The following is an 18,789-nucleotide window of genomic DNA, read 5'->3' on the forward strand; positions in this document are numbered from 1 at the left end:
CAGGGTCCTGATTCGGATTCTCACCAGGCCCTCCAGCCTGGTGTGAGTCGTTGACCAGTAATTATAAGTTACCATCTCCAGTATTTGCTTGTCTGCACCCAAGGCTTGACCACCTGGCCTCAGGTCCTGGGAAACTGTCTATCTTCCCCAGCCCCACCACTACTCATATAGTTCCAGATAGGCCCTTGAACTTCCTCAGGGTAAAACAGAGCCATGGCCCAAGTGATTTCCCTTTTGGAGGCCAGGTTCCTCATCAAGCGTGGAAGGCAATAGTTGGCAATCATTGTCTTTTTCTATTAACAGCATTGGGAAAGCTCGATTTTCTTTTGGAGAACCATCTTCCACTGTTGGTCCATGTTTTGAGGGGAAGATTCCACTCCAGGTACCAATATCTCTGTTGTCATGACTCTTTCAGCTGTAACTGGCAAACATCCACCTCAAACTGGTTTAAGCAAAACCGAAACATATACCAGAAATTAAACACATAAAACAAAACCTACCCTGGATATACTAACTCACTTAAATGGTACATCCTAGGGATGGCTGGATTTGGGTTCTGTTTATCTGAGTTCTGTTTATCCCATTTTACAGAAGGGGCCAACTGAGGCTCCTGGAGCCAGCGATTTGGCCAACAGGCCCCGTAAAAGAGATTGGTACTCCAGGTGGGCGTGACCCTCAAGCAGAGAACCCTGCCTAAACTGTCTCTCATTGGGGTGCCCTGCTCTGAAGGAGAAACTTTCGGGGCGGGGGGGTGGGGGTGGGGAAGAGTTATATGACCAAAGAGGAAGAGCCAGATACCTAAAGGGGTGGGGCTAGCGCTCAGGGGGCGGAGCCAGAGCTGGGGCGTTCAGAGCCAGAGGCGAGGCCGGATGGCCTCTAGGTGACTCGCGCCTGCGCGGTGGCCCCGCAACAGCGCCGCGGGCTGGGACTCCGGTGAAGCTCCCCCTAGGAGGTCTCAAGGGGTGCTCGCTCCGGCGTTTCGCGACGGTCGCTGGGTCCGGCCCGACGCCCTGCTGAGCCATGAGCAAGTGCGCGGAGGCGGCGGCGGTGGCGGCCACGGTGCCGGGCGTGGGCATGGGGAAAGCCGGGCTGCGTCCGTCCATGGTGCCCCGCCAGGCGTCCTTCTTCCCGCCGCCGGTGCCCAACCCGTTCGTGCAGCAGACACGGATGGGCGCGGCGAGTCGCCTCCAGGTGAGGGAGCCGACGGAACAAGGGGCGAGGAGGAGGAACAAGGGGAGAGGCGTGGGTCTGACGGTGAAGGCAGAGGTAGGTGAGGGGCTTGAGGCCGAGAGGAAGCAGATCGGGGGAGGGGCGTGGATCTGACAGGGGAGGCGGAGCCAGGAGAGAGAGGTGAGGGTTGTGGGTCTGAGAGAGGAGGCAGATCCAGGGGAGGGGTGTGGGTCTGAGAGGGGAGGCAGATCCAGGGGAGGGATGTGGGTCTGAGAGGGGAGGCAGATCCAGGGGAAGGGTGGAGATCTGACAAAGGAGGAGGAGCCAGGTGAGAGAGGTGAGGGATGTGGGTCTGAGAGAGGAGGCAGATCCAGGGGAAGGGTGTGGGTCTGAGAGGGGAGGCAGATCCAGGGGAGGGGTGTGGGTCTGAGAGGGGAGGTGGATCCAGGGGAGGGATGTGGGTGTGAGAGGGGAGGCAGATCCAGGGGAGGGATGTGGGTGTGAGAGGGGAGGCAGATCCAGTGGAGAGGTGTGGGTCTGAGAGGGGAGGCAGATCCAGGGGAGGGATGTGGGTGTGAGAGGGGAGGCAGATCCAGGGGAGGGGTGTGGGTCTGAGAGAGGAGGCAGATCCAGGGGAAGGGTAGAGATCTGACAAAGGAGGAGGAGCCAGGTGAGAGAGGTGAGGGATGTGGGTCTGAGAGAGGAGGCAGATCCAGGGGAGGGGTGTGGGTCTGAGAGGGGAGGCAGATCCAGGGGAGGGATGTGGGTGTGAGAGGGGAGGCAGATCCAGGGGAGGGATGTGGGTGTGAGAGGGGAGGCAGATCCAGGGGAGGGGTGTGGGTCTGAGAGGGGAGGCAGATCCAGGGGAAGGATGTGGGTGTGAGAGGGGAGGCAGATCCAGGGGAGGGGTGTGGGTCTGAGAGAGGAGGCAGATCCAGGGGAAGGGTAGAGATCTGACAAAGGAGGAGGAACCAGGTGAGAGAGGTGAGGGATGTGGGTCTGAGAGAGGAGGCAGATCCAGGGGAGGGGTGTGGGTCTGAGAGGGGAGGCAGATCCAGGGGAAGGATGTGGGTCACAGAGAGGAGGCAGGTCTAGGATGTGGGTCTGAGAGGGGAGACAGATTCAGGGAAGGGCCCTTGATATGACAGGGTCAGTTGTCGGAAGGGAGTGTGGGTGTGGCAGGGGTGGAGGGTTGCGAGTCTGAGAAGCAAAGGCTCTGAGGAAGAACGAGATGTGGGATCTAGGAACTGAGGGCTTTTGAAGGGACCACGAGTCTGGAAGGGGCGGAGGTGTAGGTGTGAGAATTGAGGACAAGTGGAGGATGGTCTGAAGGTGTGTGAGAAGAGCAAATGCAAAGAACATGTGGGTCTGAGAGGTGAGTCCTAAACAAGAGAAGACTGAGCAGGCCAGTGGCACAGGAAACATTCTGTGCTGAGAAGGGAGATGAATCTGTGACAAGAACTTCAACTCGAGTTTGTTAGTGTGGAGTGGGGGGGGGAGGGGGCAATCTATAGGAGAGTGGGCTTGGAAGTCTTTTTTTTTTTTTGCCTTAGGGAAGGAGAGGAGGCAGTCTGGGATGTGAAGAGTGAGGGAGAACGCAGAGAACCCGGGTCTGGAATTAGAACAAGGAAAGAAGTAAGGCTGGGATGATCTAGCTGAACAGGGGCATCAAGGGGAGGAAATCCGAATCTAGGAAAAGGGATAACGTGGGTCAGCTTAACGTGTTTCAGAAGTCATCACCCTGGATCATTCTTCACTCAATCACTTCTAGAGTCAACGCTTCTTGAAACTTTTTTCCACTGTTAAGAATTGCTGAACACAAAAAGGAAGTTTCCTTTTCTTTCCTTTTTCTTGTAAAGCGCTGCTTTTACCATTAGCAGTTACAACTCCCTCTTTGGACTTCCTCTTTGGTAAAGTTAGCGATCAAAGAACAAGATAGAATGTGCAAGCTACATTTGTCCTGTGTGTTCTGCATGAAAAAAGAAGGGGGGGGGGTTCATGTTTTCCTGTCCATCTCACACGTTTCTTTACTGCAACTTTGAAATCGTGCAATATTTGCATAGCCCTCTTACATGTGCTGAGACCATTGTCCTCCACAGTGGAGGCAGGTTAGAGTAATGGGCATCTGTTGAAGAAGGGTGCGAGAGAGGAAGAGGAAGATAATGTAGTAATACCTCTTTGTAAAGAAGCTAAATGTTTAAAAATTCGACCCTAGTGTCTTTAAATGGACAGATAGTCCCTTTGTATCTTAAAATTTCTGAAACACTTCTAAATACATTGACTATCACACAGGATTAATTTTAGTCTGATTTGGTCAAATCAGTCATTCTTCAATGAAAGTATGTCTATTTGGCTTTATATTTTGGAGAGAGGGTCAAAGTGGTATATATTTATATTTATTTATATTTATATTACATCTAGAGTAAATTGTTTTGTTTGTTTTTCTTTTTTATACATGACCTGTTATTGTTTGGAGAGCACTTTCAAATAACTCTACAAGAGCTGTAGTATAATGGAAAGATCACTGGTCTTAGAAAACCTGCTCAGGCCCTGCCATTTATTACTTGTATGACTTTGGCCAAGTTACTTAACCTCTCTGAACTTCACTTTCCTCATTGATTAAATTGGGATAGTCTTACATCAAAGGAGGGTTAAAATTAAGTGGGATAATGTGTGAAAGAATCTGGACTGTTTGCTGATCTTAATATTGATAGCTATGCTATTTGTTGTCTACAAATTTTATACTCTACTTAAAATTTACTACTTGTATTGAACAGAGTTGAATATAGTCTAGGTTTTTTGTTTTGTTTTGCTTTTGTTTTTTAAATTAAAAATATAGACCAGAGATACCAGAGAGGTTTCAATGTCTTGAACAGTCTGGGCAAAGGGAAGATTTAACTAGACTTGGTTGAAAAACAATGTTATCTATATTACCAAGTTTAAAAGGTGGATATACTTTCATTTAAGTATGACTTACTATGATCAATTCAGACTCAACTTAACCTTGAATAATGATCAATATCTCGCTTAAGGACTGTTGTCACTTGTGTATCTCACTGTAAGACTTAGCTTTGCCCTTCCTCTTCTCTTTCTGACAATTTAAGGGTCTGCCGCTTAGTGGCATGGAAATAAGTTGCCTGGCTTTCATTTCCTCAACAGAATATGGAATTGAAATGAGTGTTTGGTAGTAACTGTGGGGCACTTACCACACCAACAATATTTTTTGAATGTCTATTAGGTACCAGGCACAACTCTAATTTCTGGAGATACAACAGTGGACAAGAGAAATAAGGACCCTGCCTATCTAAAGCTTATGTTTCACTGAAAAAGTTAAACAAATACAAAAAATATGAAATTCCATGTTTTAGTAGTCCTATGAAGAAAATCCAGAGGAGATAACCCTGAGAGTGTTGAAAGAAGGCCTCCCTCCAGAGATGATGTACCAAATGGAAATATGGTGGAGAATCCTTTTAATTTGTCAAAAGGTTCCTCAAAAATGGTTTATTTACTGTTAAATACCATTATTTGTTGCAAACCTGGAAATGGCACATAAAAAAGTTGCCCAATGTTTGACAACTTAATTAAATTTTGTATTAGCTACTAATTGTGAATGTGTAAATTGTATGAATATACTATAACTTCATTCTAACTGTCTGTTCAGGGTCTATGCTATGGTATTTTCTTGCAGTAAAGGTTATTTCTAGGTCATTTGCAAGACTGTTTGCAAGGCTTATTTGACCTGCCTTGGAGGTCACCCAGTACAAACAGTCTTTTCTCCAGTGGTGTTTGTCAAAAACAATCAGAGGCAGTTGCTTAACATGACAGCTGCCTGAGGCAGTGAATAAAGATTGGAACGAACAATAGGCTTAACCAAAAACCTTACAAGAAAAAGCTAGGGAATGAGATGTCCTTAGGGGACTTTAAAAAGATTTGACATATTCATAGGAATCTAGAAGGGCATCCACTTATATCGGTCTGTGTGTATACCCAAGGCTATACATGTGACCTGAAAACAAAACAAAACAAAACAACAGAATACCCTAAGCTCTCACCTCTAGCTAATCTTTAGGCTTTGTACAAACAGGAAGTAAAAGCTAAGGCAGAGCTGTGAACTTCTTCTTGGCTGTGTGTTGAAGATATGCTCCAACATACACACAAGAGACTCTTTGCGAACACTGGGAAACTTATTGGTTCTAGGCATGTAAGGAAATCTTATTTAATCATTAGCTGACTACTAAGCTAACTGGTCAGAGACTTCAGTAGCCACACATGACACATGACAAAAAATACAGGCTTTATAGAATTAGTTCATAAAAGTCACTGAACAAACAAATAACAACAACAACAAACAGCAACAACAATAAACCCTGGTGATGGAAGAGAATATGATTTTCAGAGTTGTCATATTACTTAAAATGGTTTTTAACAAAAACAATTGCAAGATATGCAAAGAACAATAAAGTATGTCCCATAAATAGGAAAAATAGGAGTCAATACAAACTATCCTTGAGGAAGCCCAGATATTGGACCTACTATCCAAGAACTTTAAATTAGATACTTTAAATATGTTCAGATAACTAAAGGAAACCATGTCTAAAAAACTAAAGGAAAATATGAGACAATGTATCACCAAATAGAGACAGAGATAGAAATTATAAAAAAGAACCAAGGGACACCTGGGTGACTCAGTTAGTTAACCATCCAGCTTCGGCTCAGGTCATGATCTCACAATCTATGAGTCGAGCCCCACATTGGGCTCTGTGCTGACAGCTCAGAACCTGGAGCATGCTTCGGATTCTGTGTCTCCTTCTCTCTCTGCACCTCCCCCACTAGCTCTCTCTCTCTTTCTCTCTGTCTCTCTCTCTCTCAAAAATAAATAAACATTAAAAAAAAATTTTTTTAAAGAACCAAATAGAAATTGTGGAATTAAAAAGTACAATAGGTGACATGAAAAATTCACTAGAGGGACTCAACAGCAGACTTGAACAAACAGAAGAATCAGCAAATTTAAAGATAGAGCAATTGAGATTAACTAGTATGAGGAATATAAAGAAAAAAGGATACAGAAAAGTGAGCAGAAAAAAGATACAGAAAAGAGACCCATAGAACACCATCACGTGTATCAACATAAGCATAATGGGAGCCACAGAAGGAGGCAAAGAATAATTGAAGAAAAAATGGCTGAAAACTTTCCAGATTCAGTGAAAAAAACATTAATTTACACATCCAAGAAGCTTAATGACTTCCAAGCATAATAAACTCAAAGATAAACTATACCCAGACACATCATAATCAAACTGTTAAAAGCGAAAGAAGAAGAGAGAATCTTGAAAGCAGACTCATCATATACAAAGAGATCTTGAATAAGATTAATGTCTGATTGTTCATCAGGAACCATGGAGGCCAGAAGGCACTAGGATGATATACTCAAAGTGTTGAAAGTAGAAGGTTGTCAACCAAGAATTATAGAGTCAGAAAAACTCTCCTTCAAAAGTAAAAGAGAAATTAAACAAAAACTGAGAGAATTTGTCCCGAGCACACATTCCCTGAAAGAGATACTACAGGGAGAACTTTGGTTGAAATAATACTAGAGAGCAACTCCAATCCAAATGAAGAAATAAAAAAAATACTGGTAAAGATAACTACATGTATAAATATAAAAGACAATATAAAAATAATTTTTACTTGTAAATCCTTTTGTCTTCTATGTGATTTAAAAGACAACTACATAAAGCAATTAGAAATATGTGTTGATAAACATATAGTGTATAAAGATGTAATTTGTATGACAATATAAGCAAACAGGAGGAAGGAGGAGATAGAGATATAGAAGCACAATTTTTGTATACTATTACAATTAAGTTAGTATTAATCCAAACTAGGTTAGTGAAGATGGGAATTTTCTTAGCAACCACTAAGAAAATAATTTTAAATGAAGTGACAAGGGAATTAAAATGGTACACTATAAAAATATCTGTTTAACATAAAATAACTTTATGGAGAAATATAGAAATGAAAATACATAAGATATGTAGAAAGCAAATAGTAAAAGAGCAGATTAAGTCTTATCAGTAATTACATTAAGTATAAATGGATTAAACACACTAATTAAAAGGCAGAGATTGGAAGAATGGATTAAAAATATATAATCCAACTCTATGCTATCTAAAAAGACACACTTCAGATTCAAAGACCCAAATAGGCTGAAAATAAAAGGACAGAGAAAGATATACCATCCAAACAGTAACCAAGAGACAATTGGAGGGGCTATATTAATATTAAATAAAATAGACTTTAAGACAGAAATTGTTATTAGAGATAAAGGAGGACACTTTATAATAAGAGGGTTGATTCATCTAGAAAATATAACAATTAGAGCCATATATGCACCTAACAACAGAGCCCCAAATACACAAAGCAAAACAGATTGAAGGGAGAAATAGACAATTCAACAATGGTAGTTATAGACTTCAAGTCCCTACTTGCAATAGTAGAACAGTGAAACAGAGTATAAACAAGGAAAAAACTTGAACAACACATTAGCTAGCCCTAAGATATATACCTGTATATATACATGTCTATATATATACATATGTATATATATGTATATATATAGACACTCCATCCAGAGGCAGCAGAAAATGCATTTTTCTCAAGTGCTCATGGAACATTCTCTAGGACAGAGAATTACAGTAGGCCATAAAACATGTTTCAGTAAGTGTAAAAGAATTACAAGAATATAATGTATGTTCTTCAACCACAATGTATCTAAATTAGAAAAAAATAACAGAGGGGCACCTGGGTGGCTCAGTCAGTTAAGTGTCCGACTTCAGCTCAGGTCATGATCTCACAGTTTGTGGGTTTGAGCCCCATATTGGACTCTGCTGTCAGCTCAGAGCCTGGAGCCTGCTTCAGATTCTGTGTCTCCCTCTCTCTCTCTGCCCCTCCGCCACTCACACTCTCTCTGTCTGTGTCTTTCTCTCTCACAAATAAATAAACATTAAAAAAAATTTTTTAAAAAGAAAAAAATAACAGAAAAAAACTGGGAAATTCACAAATATGTGGAAGTTAAATTACTCCTAAAAAATCAATGATTCAGAGACGAAATCATAAAAATTAGTAAATACTTTGAGATAAATGAAAATGAAGACACTATACAAAAACATATGTGGTTAGCATCATCTTAATACCAAAATCTGGGGAAAAAAATGTTATAAGAAAAGGAAGTTACACACCAATTTCCCTCATGATCCTGATATAAGAACTCTTAAACTATTAGCAGGTCAAATATAGCAATGTGTGGAAAGGATAATATATCCTGTCCATGTTTGGTTTATCCCAGGAATACAAGGTTGGTTTAACCTACAAAAATTTATATTTCAATGGAATTTATCTTATTAGCCAAACATATGATAAGAAGTATATGATCATTTCAATGGATGCAGAAATTTTGATAACTCATTTGACAAAATTCAACATCGACTGATGTTTAAATAAATTTTCAGGAAAATAGAAATAAGAGGGAACTCTCTCAATGTAATAATAGGTATCTATGAAACCCCTGTAGCTAGCATCATAATGGTGAAATAGTGAGCCTGTTCCCCCAAAGTTTGGGAGCAAGACAAATATCTTGTTCAACACTTCTATTCAATGTTGAAGTGGGGGTCCTAGTCAGTGCAATAAAATAGGAGGAGAAAGAAACAAAAGACATACAGATTAAAAAGGAAAGAGAAATAAGCCAGTCAGAGAAAGGCAAATACCATATGATTTCACTTATATGTGGAATCTAAGAAACAAACAAACAAAATGAGCAAAGGGGAAAAAGAGACAAACCAAGAAACAGACTCATAACCTAGAGAACAAACTGATGGTTACCAGAGGGGAAGTGAGTGGGGAGGGTGGATAAGATAGGTGATGGGGATTAAGGCACCTGTCTTGATGAGCATCAGGTGATGTATGGAATTGTTCAATCACTATATTGCACACCTGATACTAATGTAATACTGTATGTTCATTGTATTGGAATTTTAAAGTTTTAAAAATTAAAAATAAAAAAAGCAGAAAAGGTATAACTGTACTTATTCACAGATGTCATGTTTGTATACGTAGAATATCCTAAAGAATCTGCAAAATGACTAACAACCAGAATTAATATGTGAAGTTGACTAGGTTGTAGGGTATAAGCGTAAAACTTAAAATCAGTTATAGGTCTATATACTAGTAGCAAACAATTGCCAAATAAAATTAAATGATTTTATTTATAATAGCAATAAAATAACGTTAAATAACTAGGAATGTATTTAACCAAAAATATGTAAAACCAGTACACTGAAAACAACAAAACACCATTGTGAGAAATTAATGAAACTTAACATAAGTGGAGAGAGATATATCATGTTTATGAATTGGAAGAATCAATATTATTATGGTGATAATTCCTTCCAAATCGATCTATAGATTCAATAAACCCTATAGATTCATTGAAATCTCAAGAGACTTTTTTGTTTGTGTGGAAACTGAAAAATTAATTCTGAAATGTATGTATGGATGAAATGCAAAGGATCTAGATTAACCCCAAAAAAGTTTGAAGAAAAACCTGCAGAACATTTACTACCTGATTTCAAGACTTACTAAAAAGAGTGACAGAAGTGGAGAGGATGAGGTATTGACAGAATAGATGAATCAATTATATCAACCAATAAATGAACCATAATAGAGAGCCCACACATATGTGTTCAACTGATTTTTAACAGAGTTGCCAAGAAAGTCATTATGGAGTATCAGGTCTTTTCAACAAATAGTGTTGGAACAACTAGGTAAAGCTGTGGACAAAAACAAACCATGATCCCTACCTCACACCACACACAGAAAGTAATTTAAGATGGGTCATAGATCAAAACCATACAGCTTCTAGAAAAGAATGTAAAATATCATCATGACCTTGAGATAAGTAAAGATTTCTTAGAAAAGATACAGAAAACTAAAACTAAAACTTGATAAATTAGTCTGCGTCAGAATTAAAATTCTTCTCATCAGAAGATAATCATTAAGAAAATGAAAAAGCAAGCCATAGAATGGAAGAAAATATTTCAATATTTTAATACATATAATGACAAAGGTCTTGTATGTGGAACATATAAAGAACTCCTACAAATTGATAAGAGAATGACTAACAACCCAATAAACATAGGCCAAAGATTTGAACAGACACTTAACATAAAAAGTTAGAGGAATGACCAGTAAGCACATGAAGAATGTGCTCAACATCATGGTTCATCAAGGAAATGTGAATTAAAACCACATTGAGATATTATTTTACGCCCCCTTGAATGCCTACAAAGACTGAAAACACCAAATATTGGTGAGGATATGAAGCAACAGAAACTTCCATGTTTTGTCAGTGGAGACATAAAATCATACAACCCGTTTGGGAAACTGTTTGGCAGTGTCTTATAAATTTATCCATTCTGACCCAATGGCTTCACTCCTGGTGAAGTGAAAATGTATGAGCACCAGAGATTTGAGCTTTAATGTCCATGGGAGCTATATTCATAATAGCTAAAAACTTGTAATAGGCCAAATGTCCATGAGCAAATGAATGGATAAATGAATCATGATATATTCATACAGTGGAATAATACTCTGCAATTTAAAAGACTTTACCATGTTATGTATTGACATTATGTCTTTTCGGTACATAATGACGACAGGTAGAATCTCAAAAATATGAAGGGAAAGAAGCCAGACAGAAAAAAATGCATACTGTGTGATCTCTATGTGACAATCTAAGACAGGCAAGACTAGGGTGAAAAAGAGCCTGTCAGTGGTTACCAAGGGCCAGGGAGGGTATACTAACTGCTGAGTGGCACAAAGGAACTTTTTTGGGTGATTGGACTGTTTTATATCCCGGTTGTGGTGGTGTTTGCATAAGGATATATTTGAAAAACTCATGCTGTCTACACTTAAAATAAGTGCATTTTATTTTATGTAAATTATGCCTTAGTAAAGTTGATTTTTTAATATTTATCTTAGTTTCGAGAAAGAGTGAGGGAGAGAGAAAATCCCAAGCAGGCTCTGTGCTGTCAGCACAGAGCCCCATGTGGGACTCGATCTCATGAACCATGCGATCATGACTTGAGCCAAAATCAAGAGTTAGACGCTTAACTGACTGAGCCACCAGGCACCCCAGAAGTTTTTTTTAAATGTTCATTAGTTTTTGAGAGAGAGAGAGAGCATGAGGGGCAGAAAGGGGTTCAGAGGATCCGAAGCAGGATCTGACAGCTGTGAACCTGATGTGGGGCTCAAACTCACAAACTGTGAGATCATTACCTGAGCCGAACAAAGTTGGGTGCTCAATCAACTGAGCCACCCAGGAACCCTGATTTTTTTTTTTTTAAAAGAATACCACCGGGGCACCTGGGTGGCTCAGTCGGTTAAACGTCCGACTTCGGCTTAGGTCATGATCTCACGGTCCATGAGTTCAAGCCCCACGTTGGGCTCTGTGCTGACAGCTCAGAGCCTGGAGCCTGTTTCAGATTCTGTGTCTCCCTCTCTCTCTGACTGTCCCCCGTTCATGCTCTGTCTCTCTCTGTCTCAAAAATAAATAAACATTTAAAAAAAATTAAAAAGAATACTAAGACCAAATGTTGGTAAGGATGTACAAATGACTGAAATTCCCATACATTGCCAGTAATACTTTAAAATGATACAACCACTGTGGAAAGTGGTTTGGCAATTTCTGATGAAGTTAAACTATCTATGACCCAGCAGTTCCACTCCTAGGTAGTTACTTAAGAGAAATGAAAACCCACATCCACAAAAAGTCTCCTAGAAGAATGTTCATAGTGGCTTTAGTCATAAGAGCCCACAACTGGAAACGACCGAAAGATTCATCAACATAATAATAGATAAACAGATTGTCATGCAGGCAATACACTGGAACTATATTCTGCAATAAAAAAAAATGAATTACTGATTTGCAAAATCACATAGTTGAATTTCAAAACACATTATGTTAACTGGGAGAGGGTCGACGCATAAGAATGCATGATGTATGATTCATTTATATGACGTTCAAGAACAGACAAAACTAATCCATGGTGATGGAAATCCAGAATTGGTTGCCTAAAAGGGTAGGGATTCACTGGAAGAGGCCCAAGATGACTCTCTGGATGGTAGACATGTTCTGTGTCTTGATTGGTGTTGCAAGGGTACATATTTATCAAACCTCACTGAATTATGTACTTAAGATCCGTGCATTTTCCTCATATGTAATTTTGACTTCAAACATGCACACAGGCACACAGATAACTTGATAGAGATTGAATTGTATGTTAAATAATTCGATAGAAAAGTGGAACAATTTTGGTGTCTCTCATAAATTGTTTGATGATGCTCAGATTTCCATCAAGGGGCAATAGAGGCAGAAGGACAGCACTGTGTGAGTAGTGTAATTGGCTAACAGAAGAAAGGTGATCTGGTATGCATAAGGGCCATGTATTTAAAAGTCAAGATGGTATAGGATGAAGAGCAAGGGCTTTGTAACCAAGCTGGGTTCAAACCCTGGTGCTGCTACTTGGTAACTGTCATCTTAAAGTAGCTTCACTTAGCTTCCTCTTTGCCATCCCTTCCTGGAGGTAAAACAAGCTAAGGTCATAGGAATCAAATAGGTCACCACCTGCCAAGTGCTTAGAGTGCCTGCTTCCTAGTAAGCCCTCATGTGTTGTTGGTTATTTTTAGTTTTCATTCTTCTTCCTTATTTTTTTTTTATTGTTATTTGTACTTTTCCCTTCTCCATCTCCTTATTGTTATTAATTATAAAGGACTGGCAGGTATAAAAATCATGCATTTACTCCTTTACACTCTAACACCTTCATTAACACTCTTCCTTCCACTCAGCTCTCAAAAAGCGATTTCCCCTCTCACCTTGCTAGCTTCTGCTTGTCTTTCTTTCTTTTTTTTAAGTTTATTATTTTGAGAGTGAGAGAGAGAGAGAGAGAGAGAGACAGAGAGAGAGTCCATGAGCTGGGAAGGGCAGAGAAACAGGAAGAGAAAGAGAGAGAGGGAGAATCCAAGCAGGCTCTCGCACTGCCAGCACCGAGCCCGATGCGGGACTGAAACCCGTGAACCGTGAGATCATGGCCTGAGCCAAACGAAGTCAAGACCCGGATGCTTAACTGACTGAGCCACCCGGGCACCCCTGTGCTTGTCTTTCGAGACCATTCAGCCTTCAACTCCTCCAGGAAGCTTTCCCTGACTGCTAAGTCAGATACTTTGTTTCTATCACCTTCCTTGATAAATAGATCAAGTTGTCATTATAGTACCTGGTTTTATTCACTGTTGCTTTTGCCAGATGTAGTTTCTTTTCCCTTGTGCTTAGATTTTCATGTCTGGTGCATGTTAATGTTCAGTTTATCCTTTAGTGAACACGTGAATAACACAAAACTTTCCTCTTACGTGTTTCAGTCTGATAGCCAGAACATTACAATATTGTCCACTCATCCTTTTTTTTTTTAATCAATTTTGACTTGCAGATTTTCTTTCTTGGAATTATCCTGCTTCCAATCCGTGTCTTACTGGTTGCATTAATTATATTACTGGCATGGCCATTTGCTGCAATTTCAACAGCATGCTGTCCTGAAAAGCTGACCCATCCAATAACTGGTTGGAGGAGGTAAGAAATAATAATGTCTAAATGTTAGCTAAATCAAGATTAAAGAAGCAATTACTGTGGTTTAGTCATCAGTCAGTGGTTTTATCTAATGTTCCTACTCACTATTAACCATTTATTTTCTTTTTCTCAGATGAAACGGTTCTCAAATTCATCACATATAGAAACTTTTGCCCAAGCGCCTTCTGATAATTTTCTGTTGAAGTTGTAATTTCCCAATATTAAAATATTGTTTTCCGAGTCATTGCCAAAAAGTGAGAGGTCCCTGATTCTGGGAAACCCAACTAGTATACTTGAAACCTTTACAGCTGAAAACTATGTGTCTTTCCTCTGCTGTCCCCCAGTCATGACATTTACTTTTGTCCCTCTGTAGTAACTACATTCTTTCTGCCGTGGTGCAAGTAAGTGGATGAGCTATAGTGTATTTTTGAATATTTATCTAATCAGCAGGGTATTTGAGAATAAACTCATCACCAATTGATAGTTACTGGTAAAAGTTCATTCCCACTGGACAGAGCCAACTTGTTGCTGTAAGTATGTCCTGAGAGTGAAGGTTTGTAAGGTGGACTTCTTGGAATAGAAAGCCGGAGGTGAGGTTCAGGGCACCATTGAACTCTCCAAAATTGTCCACCTTGCTTAAAATTTGTATGCTGCATAGGGTCTATTCCTTTCTTCCAAATCTCAACTGAGAATGTCCTCCAAAAATTTTGAAAATCACTGTTCTAGAAACTTTTAAAGAAATACGCAATTTACTATTCAGCTCATGTTCTAGTGAATAATGTCAACATTCAGCACAAGACTGGTTTCCAGTGGAAGTGAATACAAGGCTGGCAGTGTCCCCAGAGAATAACACCACCTCAATCCTTGCAAATCATAATCCTTTGCTTTATGATTCAAGGCCGTGTGTCCCTAAAAAATACTTTAAGAGAGATTTTTTTTCATGACTCGCCAATTCCTTTCAATTATCTCTTTGGTTTCTGTTGTTAACAGCTTATGAAGCCCTATCATGATGGAAGGAGTAGTCTAAGAATCCAGAAAACAGATTAAATAACTGTTAGAAAAGAACGTTCCAGGGGCCTGGGTGGCTCGGTCTGTTGAGCACCAACTTCGATTCAGTTATGGTCTCAGTTTGTGAGTTCAAGCCCCACGTCGGGCTCTGTGCTGACAGCTCAGCCTGGAGCCTGCTTCAGATCCTCTCTCTCTCTCTCTCTCTCTCTCTCTGTCCCTCCCCCGCTCATGCTGCCTCTCTGTCTCTCTGTCTCTCTCTCTCTCAAAAATAAAATAAATATTAAAAAAAAGAAAGTTCCATTTTTTCCAATTAAGTATTTCTACTTCCTCTCAAACAGGTAACATTGAAATTAATTATGCAGCCCCAAACTTTTAGCCCTTTTAAAATCCTTTAAAAAAGTATTTAACAGCTCTGAATATGGGATATTTTAGAATGCGGTTGTCAAAATCTACACCACTTTAAATCAAAAATAAGTGTGGAAATTCGGTAAAGGGGTGAGCTTTTTATCCTTATGTAAAATAGACTCTGAACTCTAAACAGCAAGGAGAGAGATGGTCATTTCCCTGTGCCCTCTGGAAAAGTACATTGGCTTTCTGTGTCTCACTTCTCCTTACTGTGGAATAAAAGTCAGAGAAACTTCCTCAGTGACTAATTGCTTAATAGCCCCTCGCTGTATTGTACTGAGAGAATTAGACAGGAAGTCTACTTTTTAAAGCTCTCATTAGATGTGTTACAGGAAAGACACAGGTTTTGTTTTTCATGAAAACTGCATGCCTCTTCACATACTCAGATATCCGTCCTGTGTTTGCATTTCTAGGAATGTGTTTCTGTTTCCCAACTCAACTGAGCTTATCAAGGACAGGGACTGGATAGTCTTAGTCTTCTGTGTCCGGCAGAGGTCCTGGCACAGTTTGATGAATTAATTAGTCTTTAACGGCATAAATTTTTAAAAATTTTTTTTAATGTTTGTTTATTTTTGAGAGAGACAGAGACAGAATGCGAGTGGGTTAGGGGCAGAGAGAGAGGGAGACACAGAAGCAGAAGCAGGCTCCAAGCTCTGAGCTGTCAGCACAGAGCCCGACGCGGGGCTGGAACCCACGAACAGTGAGATCATGACCTGAGCCGAAGTCGGACGCTCATCCGACTGAGCCACCCAGGCGCCCCTGACATAAATTCTTTTTAAAAAAGTAAGCAGTTAAATTTCTGAAATTGTGTAAGTGCATCTACTTCCAGGAAAGCGAGCTGGTGACTTTAGCTTTTAAGATTTTTGATGATGTCTAAGAGCTATAATGACATAGGTAATAAGGCTTTAAAAAATTATTCCTAAAATAACTGAGGACTGATGCAGCATGAGTGTTCTAAAAGTGTCTGGGGAGATAGCATCATTGTTACACAAATGTACATTCCCAAGGTCACTCCTGTGAAGAACAATACTGATTTGGATTTCTCAGTGGGGACGTGTGTTGAAGATTCATTTTTATCCGTCTGTAGTCATAGAATCATGGAGCCACTTAGTAGCCACATGTCCTTGGGAAATTGTACTTCTCTGTGCCTCAGTTTTCTGACCTGCAAAATGAGTGGGGCGCCTGGGTGGCTCAGTCGGTTAAGCGTCCGACTTCAGCTCAGGTCACGATCTCTCGGTCCGTGAGTTCGAGCCCCTCATCAGGCTCTGGGCTGACGGCTCAGAGCCTGGAGCCTGCTTCCGATTCTGTGTCTCCCTCTCTCTCTGCCCCTCCCCCGTTCATGCTCCGTCTCTCTCTCTCTGTCTGAAAAATAAATAAAACGTTAAAGAAAAAAAAAATGAGGATGCTAAAAAATAAAATCCATTTCGTACAATTGGGCTGAAGATTAAATAAATTAATAAATGTAAGGTATTTAGAATAGTACGTGGCAAAAAGAACCCCATGTAACTGTTAGCTGTATTCTTCTTAGCTCCTATCTTAAAATGAAGTGTTCTGACATGTTTGGGTTTTTGTATTGTGTTTTAGAGTAAAGCCCTGCTGTTAGTTGAGATTAACAAAGCTCATTGTGTCTTTTTTTTTTTTTTTTTAATATTTATTTCCAAAGGAAAATTACTCAACCAGTTTTGAAGTTTCTGGGTCATGCCATGTTCTTATCCATGGGATTCATGGTCACCGTGAAAGGAAAGGTGGCGGGTCCTGCGGAGGCACCAATATTTGTCGCTGCCCCTCATTCAACTTTCTTTGATGGAATTGCCTGTGTCGTAGCCGGGTTACCTTCCATGGTGTCTCGAAACGAGAACGCACAGGTCCCTCTGATTGGCAGTAAGTACTTGTAAGACAATATAGATATTTTCATGCTTGGGGTTCACATTTGCAAAAAATCATATATAGTCTATCGGTAGGCTTTTTAAAAACTTTAAAATAGTGAAACACTTCAAAGCGATTTATTCACTTTTTAAAAAATGTTTATTTATTTTTGAGAGAGAGAGAAATAGAGCAGGGGAGGGACAGAGAGAGGGAGACAGAGGATCCAAAGTGGGGTCCGTACTGACAGCGGAGAGCCCAATGCGGGGCTCGAACTCACGAACGTCGAGATCATGACCTGAAGCCAGATGCTTAACCGACTGAGCCACCCAGCTGCCCCTATTTTCTTACTTTTAATGAGGAACTATATTTTCAGAATGAGTTTGTGATAAAGTTTAGAGACTCCCCTACCTGTACCCTTATAATTCTTATTAAATTCATATCTTTATCAGGGTCCAGTCACTTCCTTTTGTTCTTATATTGCTAGAAAGACCGAGTTTCAAGTACCAAACATGCTTGATTTTCTGGAGGGAGAATTGAACCAAAGAACTGGTGAAAACACTGTGTTACGTGCTATTTCACGAATTTCTCTTGAGAGTATTAGGCTCACACTCACACGAAGTCTTTCCTCTTAACTCCGTTTTCTTATTATTGCCCCAGAATCTCCATGAGGGACCTGAACCTCTTTGAAAATTATGATGTAGAACAATAAGTACTTCCTGCCGTATAAAATAATGAAGCAAATGAAATGCTTATCCCACCAGGTGCTGTGGTCTCTCCCTAGGGTGTGAGTCTCTAAGTGACTGGTCCCGGTTGCCCCAAGGTTATTGCCAGCCGCAAGTGGTGACAGAGTGGGTGTGGAGGTTGCCTGAGGTTGCCTTGGCGCTTTGGAGAAACAGTCGTGTCCTCAGCTTTGTCATTCAGCTCAGAAAAATTCTCTCTCTCTTTCTTTTGCTCATTCTTTTTTTTTTCCCTCAGTGTAGCCGCAGTGCTTTGTATCATATGGCATTTTCCTGGAAAGGTGTTTAGCAATGGAATTTTGGCAAATTGAGGTTTATTTTGCGTGCCTGAGGAAGCTACCTACTCAGAAGACTGTCGTGCTGAAAATTTTAGTAAAATTAATAATTGCCCCTTATTCGTATGTACTGTGAATTCACATAATCAGTTTTCTTTTTTTTTTTTCAAAATTTGTTTAATGTTTATTTATTTTTGAGAGAGAGACAGAGAGACAGAGTGTGAGTGGGTAGGAGCAGAGAGAGAGGGAGACACAGAATCCAAAGCAGGCTCCAGGCTCCGAGCTGTCAGCACAGAGCCTGATGCGGGGCTCAAACCCACAAGCTGTGAGATCATGACCTGAGCCGAAGTCTGACGCTTAACTGACTGAGCCACCCAGGCGCCTCTGGAAGCTAAATTCTTATAAACTTTAAATTGGAGGGTTTTTAAGGGATACAGGAGTACTGATGCATAGGGGCACCTGTACCCCAATGTTTATAGCGGCACTCTCAACAATAGCCAAATTATGGAAAGAGCCTAAATGTCCATCAACTGATGAATGGATAAAGAAATTGTGGTTTATATACACAATGGAATACTACGTGGCAATGAGAAAAAATGAAATATGGCCTTTTGTAGCAACATGGATGGAACTGGAGAGTGTGATGCTAAGTGAAATA

At 40.4% G+C, this 18,789-nt stretch overlaps 1 protein-coding gene across 2 annotated transcripts in view; it reads left to right on the forward strand.

Moving 5' to 3' along the window:
- The first annotated feature begins 873 nt into the window (after positions 1–873).
- The window catches only part of LPCAT2 (lysophosphatidylcholine acyltransferase 2), a 68,817-nt gene continuing 50,901 nt past the window's right edge, over positions 874–18,789 (forward strand). For both annotated transcript variants that reach the window (XM_042920866.1, XM_042920867.1), the window contains exons 1-3: positions 874–1,191; positions 13,704–13,843; positions 16,917–17,134. In XM_042920866.1, the coding sequence (XP_042776800.1) occupies positions 1,021–1,191; positions 13,704–13,843; positions 16,917–17,134 (529 nt within the window). In that variant the 5' untranslated portion in view covers positions 874–1,020. The remainder of the gene's footprint in view (positions 1,192–13,703; positions 13,844–16,916; positions 17,135–18,789) is intronic.

Source organism: Panthera leo, chromosome E2 (assembly GCF_018350215.1).
Source record: "Panthera leo isolate Ple1 chromosome E2, P.leo_Ple1_pat1.1, whole genome shotgun sequence".
Classification (NCBI taxonomy): domain Eukaryota; kingdom Metazoa; phylum Chordata; class Mammalia; order Carnivora; family Felidae; genus Panthera; species Panthera leo.